Genomic DNA, 12,797 nt, shown 5'->3' with positions numbered 1-12,797 from the left:
TAGTTCCTGCCTGATGCACAGGGTGCTTCCAAAGAGAGAGGGGAGTAGGAAAATTGTGCAACCCACATAAGTCCAGGGGATTTCTATGGGTGCAAAGCCTGAGAGCCAGTTATTGAACTTAGACTAAAATCTCAGTCATTTTACTTACTAAATAGCATTTCCTCCTTTAGCTTTACTAATTTAGAACTTGAATAAAGGTCATAGAAGGACAAAAAAAAAAAAACTTTTCCTGCAAAAAAAAAACATGGCTCAAAGCTGCTTCTACACATGGCAACAAGTGGTAGAAATCAGCACCAAAGTAATACTTTTGGGCCTCATTATTATCTGTTTACCGTTCCCTGTAAACAAGCCCTATGCAAAGGTAAACGTTTTTCCAATGCTGTTTTCACATAATTTGAAGATAAAGCAAGTTTTAAAAAACTAAATACAAAAAGTTAAATACTTTTCAATTATTTAAGCCTGAATTTCCCTGTGTACCATAGAATTAGAAGGTATTACAGTATCAGAAGAAAAAAATGTCTTCCTGTCTAAGTTTAAAAAAATGCTGGTTGTACAAAATAGAAAACAATTTTAACTAGAGAGTCTCTCAGAACCTTAAATGTGTAAGTACACTATATGGACTCTAGTAGTAGGATACAGTATCCAAAATTCATCTTAGATCATCATTTGTGGAGCCTCTCAAGTAGACCAGTACTCCAATGACCAGTAGGCATTTTAGAAATCAACTACATAAATTAATGTCCTAATCACAAATCCCATCATTATCTTGGAATTGATGTCTCAGTATGTGTGTTATTACTAGATGAGCAGCCTAAGGCAGTCCTCAACTGGGAGAGAGCCTGATCTAGTTGGCATATATAGTTTGATTAAAAAAAAAATGATGCAGAGTATTCCATTTTGATTATTCTAAACCATCAAGTGGCAAAGATTAAACCAATTTTACCTATACACATAACTAGAACTTCAATGTTAGCAAACTTCTACCTAAATAAGAATACTATTTCCAAACAGGCTAGAATAACTATATTCCCCCTTATTGCTGGCTAAACACATATGTGAAAACTGAGCAGCATTTATAATCTTTAAACAAAAATAGAGAAATTTTGTGAACACAATGTTAACATCAACAACCATTTTATAGTTTTTTATAGTTCTTTTTCAAATCTTACCTGCCTAATTCCTTTAGTTTTTTCTGAAATTTACAGTGGACTTTCCATTGCCATTTTCCTTCAGGAGTACTGAGTTCTTCAAGGAATGTCAAAAAATTTTTAAGGTTCTCTGTTAGAGATAATGAAGTTCATTTTAAATTTAATAAAAGTCACTCAACGGAATTATGGAAGAAATGTTTGTTGCTACCATATAGAAACATCTACATTCCTATATAGTATTTTCCTTGTTCCACCCCCCCACAAGGGAGACAGACAGCTATAGATCTAAGCATCCTCTTAGATTTAAAAACATATGCATTAAAAAACAAAACAAAAAACCCATGCTGATAACAGTAACAAAGCAGAAGGGATCCAAATGCAGTAGGTGCAGAGACCTGCTTTACACCAAATTTAGAGGAAATTATATGCAAAGACTAACAGACTCAGAATTTGAGGCAATAAAATGATGGAAACGTACTAGTTATTCTGATTGGCACACTGGACAATACATTTAGAAAGCATGAGTTATTAATGAGAAAAACCTAGAAAGGATAGAAGTTGTTCATGCTCCAAAGAATGCATAAATCTTACCAATTGTGATAAGTTCTGGATTTAGAATGGATTCATCAGACACAATAAAACCTCCAGATACAAATAATTCATTATATGTATGATTTTTAACATCATCCAGACTATCAACACCAGCAAAACTAACGCAAGAGAGCTTCTTTAAAGTCACCAAGCCAGGTACCTGTTTAAATCCCCCCCCCCCCAAAAAAAAAACAGAATTAAGGACAGATAAGAGAATGAAATGGTTAAAACTCAGGTGTGAAATAAACCTATAAGAAAAGGCTAACAAATACAAAAATAATTATTCCCAACATGTCCAAATATATAAACCAACATTTCTGTACTGGGTACATACCATGTACAGAACACTCTTGAGAAAATGGCACCTACAACAGACCTAGAAAAAGAATGATAGAGGCCATCCTGTCTAGCCTTCTAGAGTGCAGTCAGAATTAGAGGGCAAGAGCCCATGCAGTCAGGAAAGCCTTCAAAGGGCCGCAGGACTTGAGACAGGCTCCTAAGACTGGATGGGGTACCTCCAAATGCAACACAAAGGGGAAATGATCTGGCAAAGAGGGAGTACAAACAGGTTTTACCTGGGACATACAAATGAAGATGACAACAATATAAAGAGAGTCAACAGACCTACTGACATTCAAAGATTATTATTTGTCTTGATAAGTGACCGGGAGGGTCTGTGACATGCTATAGTTTAAAATTTTGCAGAAGTACAAACTCGATCACAAGCTGATTCACAGATGGATCATTTAGGTCTTAAGTCCTACATCTCCCAACCTTGAAGTTTTATCTTTTGGATCTTATATTTTAAAAACAAACAGTTTTAGCCTCAAAGACAGTAAGATTTGAAAATAAGGGAGCTTTTTTTTTTTTTTTTTTTTTTTTTTTTTTTTTTTTTTTTTTTTTTTTTTATAAGGGAGCTTTTATAACCAAAATAATAGTGAATGACTTAATAGTCTACCTTGTGAATGAAACCTGCAATGTCTTCATTCTGAATAATAATCAATAGTTTATCTAATTTTGATCTTCTTTCCAAAAACTGTTCTGGATGACATTCTGTATTGCCTAATTTGATAAGATACTCCTGTTAAAGAGAAAAACTAAATCAACATTAAAAAGCTTTTTTGCAAATATCTACTTAACACCAGAAATGCAGTATTAAAATAATAAGTAGTCGCTAAGTACAGTCACTGAGTAATGAGGGCCTTTATACTCTGAACCTGAGAGATCAGGCCCACTCTTGTAGAAAAATCTATAGCTCAGAGCTTAAGTGGCCACAGTCACAATGTTAGGATGCTATGCAAGCAGAGCCAAGTAAATGCCAGTGATGGGTAACAAAATTGTAACAACAATAGCTGGGATTAGCCCAGCTTCTTAACCCAGTTCCATTATTTATTCTGGGAAACCCAGAGCCCAATCAGTAACCACTCCCTCATCTCATTTTCCTCTCCTTTCAATGGTTATTTGCAGCAAGGTTGCTGGTAAACTACTCCTTCCATTACAAAGCACTTTTCTGACTACTTGAGCTCATTTAATGGTCCTAAAGTCCTACATACAGAGCTTCAGCATCTACCATGGCATTCACATTCTATTTAGCCATGCCTGTCAAGTTCACACCTTCAAACAAAACAGACCCTCCCATCTAATACCTTCCCCTCCATGTTGGTGACATGGTACTACCTTTCAAAGGACACATGGTGGTAGTACACGCAGAAGTTTCCTTTGCTCTTTGCTTGCTGGTGGAATCCTGAAGTCTGAAGTAAACTACAGGGTCCTAGAGGTCACATTCCTTCAGGTACAGGAGCAGATTAATTTTCTCTAGGTTGGCAAGGCTGGTTAGACAGCCATTAAGTCTAAACCTAGCATGCCTCACAACCAGTCTGCTGCTCTGTCAAGAATGGTCTATAAGCAATACCCCAAAGAGGATGTTTCTGTGGTAGCCCTCAACTAAAGCAGCATCTTCATTATTAGATTTTGCTCTAACCTCTAAAGCTTCTGGGCAAATCTCAGAACAGCTTAAAGACAGGTAATGAGAAGGTAAATTACTGTCTGACCAGCTTGTAATTTTTGGTCCTTTTTACAATAAAAAACTTTAACTGCAAATTCCTTTTAGAAAAGACCATTTTACTCCTATAATAATAAATCTGTTGGACTCTGGAAATATTTAAGCTTAAAATTTTATTCACAGTATTTTTACTCCTAACATTTTTGCTGTATATTTTCCAATGGATATTGATTAAAAGAGTTAAAGTTCAGGTCTCCTATCAGATTTGTAAAATACATGGTACCCTTTTCTTCTACGTAACAAAAATTGGACTTACTCTATGCTAGAATGAATTAAATGCACCATTCATAAATCAATGCATTTCCTGTGTGATACAATTAGTTTTAAAAATGTGGTGGGGTAGGTGGGATAATGATGAGCACACCGAGGAACTGTATCCACTCTATCCTCTCATCTAGAACCCCCAACACACAGCTATTGCCCCTACAAATATTATGCTTGAATATGTTGCTGAGAGTGGGAAAACTTAAGAAGCTCTACATTTTATGATACAGGGCAAAAATGCAACTAAGAAACTCCTAGTAAGTCTGGTTTCATCTTCCCCAAAAATCACTTCCTCCTTCATTTCCATGTTCCTCTTGTTCTCATGAGCACACTATCTGAAACATGCTGACATCAAAGAGATCCTCAAACTGAGGCTCAGGACATGTCAGGACAGTTTCTGGGCCACTCTAGGCTATAAGGCACTTGTTTGTAGTACATTCTGCTTTCTCTGACAAAACAAGCATAAACTCATCATAATATGTCAATTCCATAAATGGGAGCAGGCATTTATTTTAAAACCTATGCCAATCCCTTAAAGGATTAAAATCCTATAGTTTAGTAAATACTAATTATTAATATTAAAACGCTGATATGATTTTTCCTGTCTTAATTTACCTATTTGTTAGAAATTTTACATATCTTACATAAAAGATAAGATACACACACACAAAAATACGCATGTATTTTTAAAAATCAAATACTTGAAACACTGGTCTTACTCTAGCTTCAGTAGAAAAAGAATGTACCTTGCAGTGAGGAATCTTTCATGATTGGAGAGTCTTTCAGAATCATCATATTTTTTGATCAAAAAGGCTGTAGGGAACCCTGACATGACCAGGGTATCGAGAAATGCCAAAAGATTATATATATCACCATTAGGTCATCCCTGGACAGTTTTTTCTATTTGACTGATAAAAACCCCCAAGAGGTAAACACTAACAGCTTCTTCTACCTCTCTATATCTTTCCTGTTAAAAACCAAGTAAAAAACATTTAAAAAAATATTTGAATCAAAAGTTTTTTAAGGTTTGCAATGTACATACAAATCGTCTTTAAAATCACTGGATAAAACAAGATTCTAAATTCAAAGAGACTTAGGTCACAGGTTCTAAATTTAAACTTGCTATTAATTAGTCTTAATACACTGTATTAAATTGTGAAAATATATGATCAACATTTAAAAACAAAATTTCCATTTTATAGAGATCAGGCCCAACAAGACAAGTTTATACAGCATGACTATTATTACCTTCTCATTTAGTTACCTTTATTTCTTTACAGAGCACACTCTCTTCTTCTTCATGAATATAAAATTTCACAGTATTTTTCTGGACATCTTTCATGATTTTAACCAAACTGTTAAATACTTCAGGTTCTAACTGGCTTATAAAATTTGAAAGAGCTGGTTGGGCAGAAATGTTTACATCACTGGGAGATTTTGTTGTTTCTTTTTCTACGGGTTCCCGGGCAGTATCACCAGGTACAGTATGATCAGAAGTCAACATCAGCTCTGTGACATGCTGTGGCTGGTTCACTTCTACTTCAGTTAAACCCAAAGTTGAAGAGGAATGCTGCTCATTGGAGTTGGTGTCTTTCAAAGTATCACTACAAAGTGGCTCAAGGAGCTGTTTGTTGTTGAAGTCACTTGAGGAAACTGGTAAGACAGGCTTTCCCAGAGGATTCAATGCTATCTTAGTACAAGAATCATTAGGACTGACTGGTGGCAAATTCCCACCCTTGGCTGATGCTTTGATAATAATAGTATTTAGTTTCTCATGCAAGCCATCTACAAACTCCTGTACACCAGCTTTGGAAGTCTTAGAATATATGAACTCAGAAAGCCGTTTCATCTTCTCTTGTGATGAAAAAATAGGTGTGGAAATTCTACTGACATATGAAACATTCTTTTGCTTCAAAATCTCTTCTATCTTCCTAGAAAAGAGATTGTACTCTCCTAACACTGTCCTCTCTGTGGTTTCACTCATTGTGGGCGGCTCTGCTGCTGGCACACACTGCTCCTCCACTGTCACCACCTGACCTGTCAACACGTCCTCCTCAGTGGTGCCCTTTAGTGTGTCTGTAAATGGAGAGGATGGAAACTGGTAATCAGAACTTCTCTGTCTACTTATTACCCGGGGGTCGTTAGGAAAGGCCTCCTGTGGTGGCAGACACACCAGCTGTTCTTCTGGTGATTTCATACCTATATAGGAAGAGTTCATTATTATAAGAGCAATCCAAAAAAATAACATCTGAAAATACAAACTCATAAATAAGAATGTCAGATCAAAGTATATATTTAAAACTAATTACGCACTGGTAGGCAGAACAAAAATCTCAAATGATGGTATGAACCCCATTTTCTATGTGCCCTACTTAAGCCTGGTCTCTGGATTTCAGTAGCTAGAGTAACAAGTTTGGACGTTATTTTCTTTGATTCCTTTTGAAGTGTTCGAACATGTGCCAATTTGGCATCATTACAAATTAAGTCATTTGCTTATTTCTGCTTCCCAGATAGATCTATCAGGGGGATAAAAAAGGTTCAATAATATGAAAGAGAACATATTTCATATCTGCATTAACAGTAATACTCTTGAGATGAAGAGGTCATTCAGCTACCTGATGTTAATGGAACTATAACTTTAACTTTTGACAACTAGCTCAATCCACAGACTGTACCTTTTTCCCAGAAATTCTAAATTCAAACACAATATGTTTTTAGAACTACATTTCAAAATGGATACACGTAAGTACCCCCCCTTTAGATTTTATTTATTTATTCATGAGACACACAGAGAGAGAGAGAGAGAGAGAGAGAGAGAGAGAGAGACAGAGAGAGAGAGAGAGGCAGAGACACAGGCAGAGGGAGAAGCAGGCTCCCTGCAGGCAGCCTGATGTGGAATTTGAACCCAGGACTCCAGGATCACATCCTGAACCAAAGGCAGTTGCTCAACTGCTGAGCCACCCAGGCGTCCCCCTTAAGTCCCTTTTTAAAAACAAGGGGAAAATATGGTTAATGGCAATATATAGTAATATTTTAAGAAAAAAAAATTTGTGATCTTTGCCTAGATGATATTATTCTATTTTTTAAATTAATTTTTCTTAGCTCTTAGCCAATATTTCCTAACAAATCACTGTTGTGGTCTATGAAAAGGTACCTCTATATCAGGAAGTTGCAGGTACAAGTATAGTTTTCAAAATTACAGTACTTTAAAGGTATAGTAAATTCCCTATTTAAGTTTTGCACCCAGGTATGGCCACATGCTCTCTCCACACAAATTCAGTTTGGGGTTTCCTCACATTCACACTTTCCTAAGGCTCTTAACAGCCTCAGCAGCAGTCAGCTTGTAACATTTCTCCACCAACCCTGGTAGTTACCATGAACCACTCCTTCCCATTAACTACTGCAAAGGCACCTGTTGGCAGTTAAGAAGACCACAACAGGTCTATGGGTGGAAGAAGAGTAGGGAACCAAAATATCCAATGTACCAACGTAAGAATTAAAACTGTGTGAAACTGATAAACCAGAAATTCAAATTCCATAAAGTAACTGAAATATAGAACATCCTTCTTAAATCTGCACCATGGGGTTTAGTGCACACATAAAATGTCTGGAAGGATACATAAGAAACTTATAATAGATGTTGATCCATGCAAAGAAACTAGGTGTCTGGGCTAGGGCTGCAAGAATTCCTGAAGTATTTTACTTTCTGAAATATTTTTGTACTTCTTGAGTTATGTACCATATCAAATGTCTGATTTATTAAATAAAACATTTTAAATTGTACCTTGTAAAACAAAAAGGCTGGGGAGGACCACCTATAATTTTTAAACCTCCGATTATTATTTCAAATGAAATACCTGCTCCAAAAATGTATAGCTGTAGTTAAGATCAATAAGCTTACACCTGAAAGGCTACAGATAAAGGGATTTTTTTTTTTTTTAAAGCTGAATAGAGTTTACATCCATCTAGGGAATTTCTTTTAAAAATGCAAATTACCATTACTTAATTTTAATTCTATTTTGCACAAATTTCCCCTATGAAATTCTAATCACTAAAATTTACTGTATTTTATAAATTGTCTTCATCAATAAACGTTTTAAAGGAAACACCCATCAATATCCATAATGCATGTTTTCTACTGTCATTCAAGCATTGCAGTACTTTGACTTAAGTGAAAAGGGGAATAATGGGTTCTCTAAAGGCAGCATCATTCATGTATTTACATTTTCAATCACAAAATAGAAAGATGGTATACCAAATAAGAGAGGACTGCAGATGCCAGTGGCACATGTTGAAGCATAAACAAGATACCTGGCTGCTTCTAATGAGAAAGAATTCCTGACAGATACAAAATAGACGAATCCCCGACAAATTGTTGAGTGAAAGAGCCAAAAGTAAAACAGGACGTGTGTAGGTTCCATTTATCTTAAATTTAAGAACAGGTAAAACTGATCTATGGTAAAAGAGATTACTGGTTACTGTTGGGTCAGGGAGAGTACTGACAGGAAGGATATAGAAGAAAATTTAAGAGATGTTGGACATGTTCTACATCTAGATTTGGGTAGTGGTAACATAAGTCTATATACATGTAAAAATCCACTGAATTGTGTACTAAAGATTTATGCACCTTCCTGTATGTCATCTATCTGTTCCTGTTTTGCCTTTTTGGGTCATTTTTCCTAGGAGACAAAGATTTTCTTGAAGAAAACTATTCAGTCTTTTTTTAATTCCCCAAAGAGAGGAAAACCATAAAGATCTACTAAAACTAAGCCACTCAGCTTTCCTTCCAAATTAAAGGTTGTGTGTGGGGGATCCACTACCACTTAAGATTTCTGAAAGAGTAGGATACAACAAAATAAAAACAAAAAAGGCCCACCACCAAACCCAAAGCAAGAAAACAAGGTCTATGACCATCTGCAGAGATGTTCAATTGATTGAACTCAGACAAAAGAAAAAGTCTTCTAGGAACCACCAGCAACTAGCTCATCAGCAACATCTGTAACTGTTTCTGGAGTCCCAGAGTTTCCTAATCTCTTATTTATACTACCCTTAAATAATAAGAATTGGGTAAAAAAATTCAAGATAAGGAATATAGAACCTGAAAGATAAATGGCATCACTTCTTGAAGACTATTTCTTAGGATATTCTACAGAAATGTATTAAGAAAAATACTCCAGTCTTCCCAAGTCATCATATCAGACAGAATCACTACAGGTGAAGAAAACTTAACTTCTCTGAATATTCAGTGACTTCTTTAAACACATTCTTTGTAAAAGAATATTTGATGCAAATCAGGTAACGATTTTAAATGCAAATATGATAATTGTCCAAATTTTCTCTAATTAACAGAACTTAAAATGATGCCTATTGATAGAGAACCAGAAATACAAGTAGCAATTCTGAAGAAGGGCACAGTGGGAGGAAAAGCAAAGGGAGCCTTCTCACCTGGTGTTTGTTTCTCACCATGTTTCCCCAGCTGGTCTTCTGGGCTTCTTGCATTCCCTCCTGAGGGAAAGCATCCATTAGTTTTGTACACTCTCTTCAGATATTGGTGATAACTATTAAACACCCTTCAGACAACCCCAAATGCTAACAAATCCAAGTATTCCACCTTTTGCCTACAATAATCCAGAAGGGTCATTCAGAAATAGGAAGTTGCTTCCCTTTCCATTCAGGTGATGATGGAGTCATCAACACCTAGATGCTATGCCTTCAAATGGCTCTGAACATTAACTATGAAGCTGCCTAAATGAGGAATGGTTACGATAATCATTTGTATTGACTACTTTCTTATTCTGTTTTTCCCACTCAAGCCAACACCTCCAGCTCCTAAGTACCAGTTAGTTTTCTCTACCATCACTTCTAGGTCTCTTGCCCCTTCTGGTAAGGTAACTAAGTAGAGAATGGTGCTGACACCCTTGGAAACTCATCAAGTTTTAGAAATTATTCTCAAAGTTCTTGGAAGTCTCAGTAACTTCTAGGTCACAAGCCAGTCTTTTAGCAAAAGTTATTTTCTTTTTAAAAATCTAGGAATAGAAAAGATGTGCCCTGGGAATATTTAAAAAAATGCTTAGCTAACAAAGAACTGGAATAGTATGTACATATGTGTATGTGTATATGTATGTGTTTGCACAGAGAAATTAGAACAATGTAAAATGATATTTCAACATTTGCTAACCTAGTCTTGCCCCATGATCCAATAAGCTTTCTAGGGATTTTTGCATTTGATCATTTCAGGCCACACTCTATGATGATCTAATTTCTCGAAGATAACCCAGTATTAAGAAATGAAGTTTTTTTTTTTTTTTTTCAAATAGATGAACCTCAACATGACCACTTCTTAGATCTCTTAGATGATAGCTTGTTATGAAGTATACTCTAATAATTTGAGAAGACTGCATTTAGTCTGCTTCCCCAAAGACCATCATTTCATCTTTGTCACTACTTTACCTTATTAGAAATTCAAATTTCTGCCAACAATTTTCATTTGAAGTCTGCATGCTAAACTGCATTGGGAAGGTTAAGTATGTTTTAAATCCCTCTGCTTTCATAGGCTGTTTTGCAGATATTTGCTGATGTTGACCAAACCAGCAATAATCAAGGGGAATTCTAAACTGCTCAAAATGAGATATGAAGATGTCAGAGCCAAGTAAGATGAGCCACCTAGTAACCCAAGAATGGAATCTAGAAAAGATGAAGGCCTTCAGGAGACTGCTCCCTCAGTAAAACCAAGCCAACCAAAGTCCCAGTATACTTTTCTTACCTGTAATTGGAATCAGTTTCCAATGTATTTCAGTCTCTTCAACACTGTTTGACTTAGATTGTCTACGGAATCCATGTTCAATGGGAACAGTGGGACACAAACTGCAATCTTCAAAATTATTCATGCTAATTAAATTTGGATCCTAAAAATTAGAGTACATATTCAATAGCTTTCTTTTCGATTCATTTTTATGTCCAGAATAAACAACTTTCTTTTTTTTTAAGTAGGCTCCAAACCCAATGTGGGGGCTTGAACTCACAACCCTAAGACCAAGAGTCACATGTTCTGTTTTTTGTTAGCAAATCCACAACCTTCAATCTAAACATTACAAGGGAGTAAAATCAGCATGGCAAAGTTAAAATACTCTAGTCTTAAATTAAAACATGTTTTCCCTCAAAACATAATTTGATGTTGATTTAGAGCAGATAAGCTTTTTTATTAGTAAAGCACCACATATTTTAGGTTTTGTGGGCCAGATACTCAAGTCGCCACTGTAGTGGCAAAAGCAGCCAGAAGCAATACCTAAATAAATGGGCATGGCTGTGTTCCATTAAACTTTAGTTACAAAAAAGGCAGTGGGTGGGGTTCAGCCCACGCTCCCATTGACCCAATTTGGAATATTAAATATGCCAGGAAATGTTATTAATATAAGTTACATAAGTTACATACTTCCCTAAGTGAGTCTCCTGCCATCATCCTCCCCCTAAAATATCCTAAAACTAAATGGAGAGTCTGGGCATGTGCATATGACTTTTATTCAAAGGCAAGGAGGAGAAATAGGAGGGAACAGTAAATTAAAAATAAGACCTTAGGAAAATGGTGCCATCTTGTTATTACCCAGAGATGCAGTCACTCTCTGGGGAAGACAAAACCCCTTCTTAGCTAGGGATCAGTACTCTCCAACGTCATATCATAAACTGGAGGTCCTGTCACTTTCCATTCCCATTTGCATGAAAAATACGAAATACCTAATCTTGTTTTTAATACTGACACACTGGCTTTGGTCACCTTATTGACCTCACTTTTGGGTTCTAGTACTGCCAGCAGAAAGCCAATCTTTTGAGGATTCAATTTTACTAACTATATATAAGTTAGTACGCATAATTCTGTAAGCTGGAAGGAAAACTGCTACTTCTGCACTTACACTTTATAACAAGGAATAACTTAGAAGTACTACCCTGGAAAGATAATTTTATTGCAATGTGTATTTTATTTCTTTTTGAAAGGGAAAAAACCCCATTGAACCACACCTACGTCCTCTTTCAGACATACATTCACAAAAGCAAGAAAGATAATCAAAAGACATAGGCTTACTTCTTTCAAATGTAGTTTATGGTCAGTGCCTGCTTCACTGGTAGAAAGAGCAACAGGATATTTTAACAATGATGTATCAATTTCTAGCAATGGGCTCTGAGTACCCTTAAAATGCACATTTTCAATTTTTGCACAAGTAGGCTGCTCATATTCTTTCTTATCTGGAGAGTTCAACTCATACTCATGCTTTTGCCTCAGCTCTTCATAGGGATCATCAGTGTTCAATCCTAAGGCTTTGTTAACCGTGTCTGTCAAGGATGCATCAGAATGACGTGCATTTGCTAGTGTTTCTGATAGCCAATTAAATAGCCGATGGATGTCAGCAACACCAGAGTTAGAGGTATCCTGCTGCTGCTGTCTCAAATCAGCATCATGCCCAAGAGAGCCAATAGGCTGCGGAGACTCTGAAGGGGAAGAGAAAGAAAAACTATCTTTAAAGTTAAGTTTGGAATGCTAGCATAAAAACTTAAAAATCAAATATACCTAAAGATTAATTATAAGATATTTATGGGCAACAACTGGCTTAGATTATAGAAGTATATTCATCCTTTTCTTTACAAATATAACTGATTCTACAATTTTGCATAGCTAAAAATTCCCATAAAGTTTATTTTCATCATAATTTGAAAACTATTAATGGAGAAAAGAGCTCAGA

General features: G+C 35.9%; 1 protein-coding gene across 6 annotated transcripts in view; it reads right to left on the bottom strand.

The window, feature by feature from the left end:
* The window catches only part of TASOR (transcription activation suppressor), a 48,708-nt gene that overhangs the window by 2,379 nt on the left and 33,532 nt on the right, over window positions 1-12,797 (bottom strand). For 3 of the 6 annotated variants that reach the window (XM_038566122.1, XM_038566120.1, XM_038566123.1), the window contains exons 15-21: window positions 12,143-12,546; window positions 10,829-10,970; window positions 9,511-9,570; window positions 5,330-6,264; window positions 2,698-2,820; window positions 1,740-1,899; window positions 1,170-1,278 (exon numbers count right to left, since the gene is read on the bottom strand). In XM_038566122.1, coding sequence (XP_038422050.1) covers window positions 1,170-1,278; window positions 1,740-1,899; window positions 2,698-2,820; window positions 5,330-6,264; window positions 9,511-9,570; window positions 10,829-10,970; window positions 12,143-12,546 — 1,933 coding nt within the window. The remainder of the gene's footprint in view (window positions 1-1,169; window positions 1,279-1,739; window positions 1,900-2,697; window positions 2,821-5,329; window positions 6,265-9,510; window positions 9,571-10,828; window positions 10,971-12,142; window positions 12,547-12,797) is intronic. The other 3 variants (XM_038566124.1, XM_038566121.1, XM_038566125.1) reach the window with 2 other exon arrangements.

Source organism: Canis lupus, chromosome 20, assembly GCF_011100685.1.
Source record: "Canis lupus familiaris isolate Mischka breed German Shepherd chromosome 20, alternate assembly UU_Cfam_GSD_1.0, whole genome shotgun sequence".
Lineage (NCBI taxonomy): Eukaryota > Metazoa > Chordata > Mammalia > Carnivora > Canidae > Canis > Canis lupus.
This window is presented reverse-complemented; position numbering and strand designations above follow the sequence as displayed.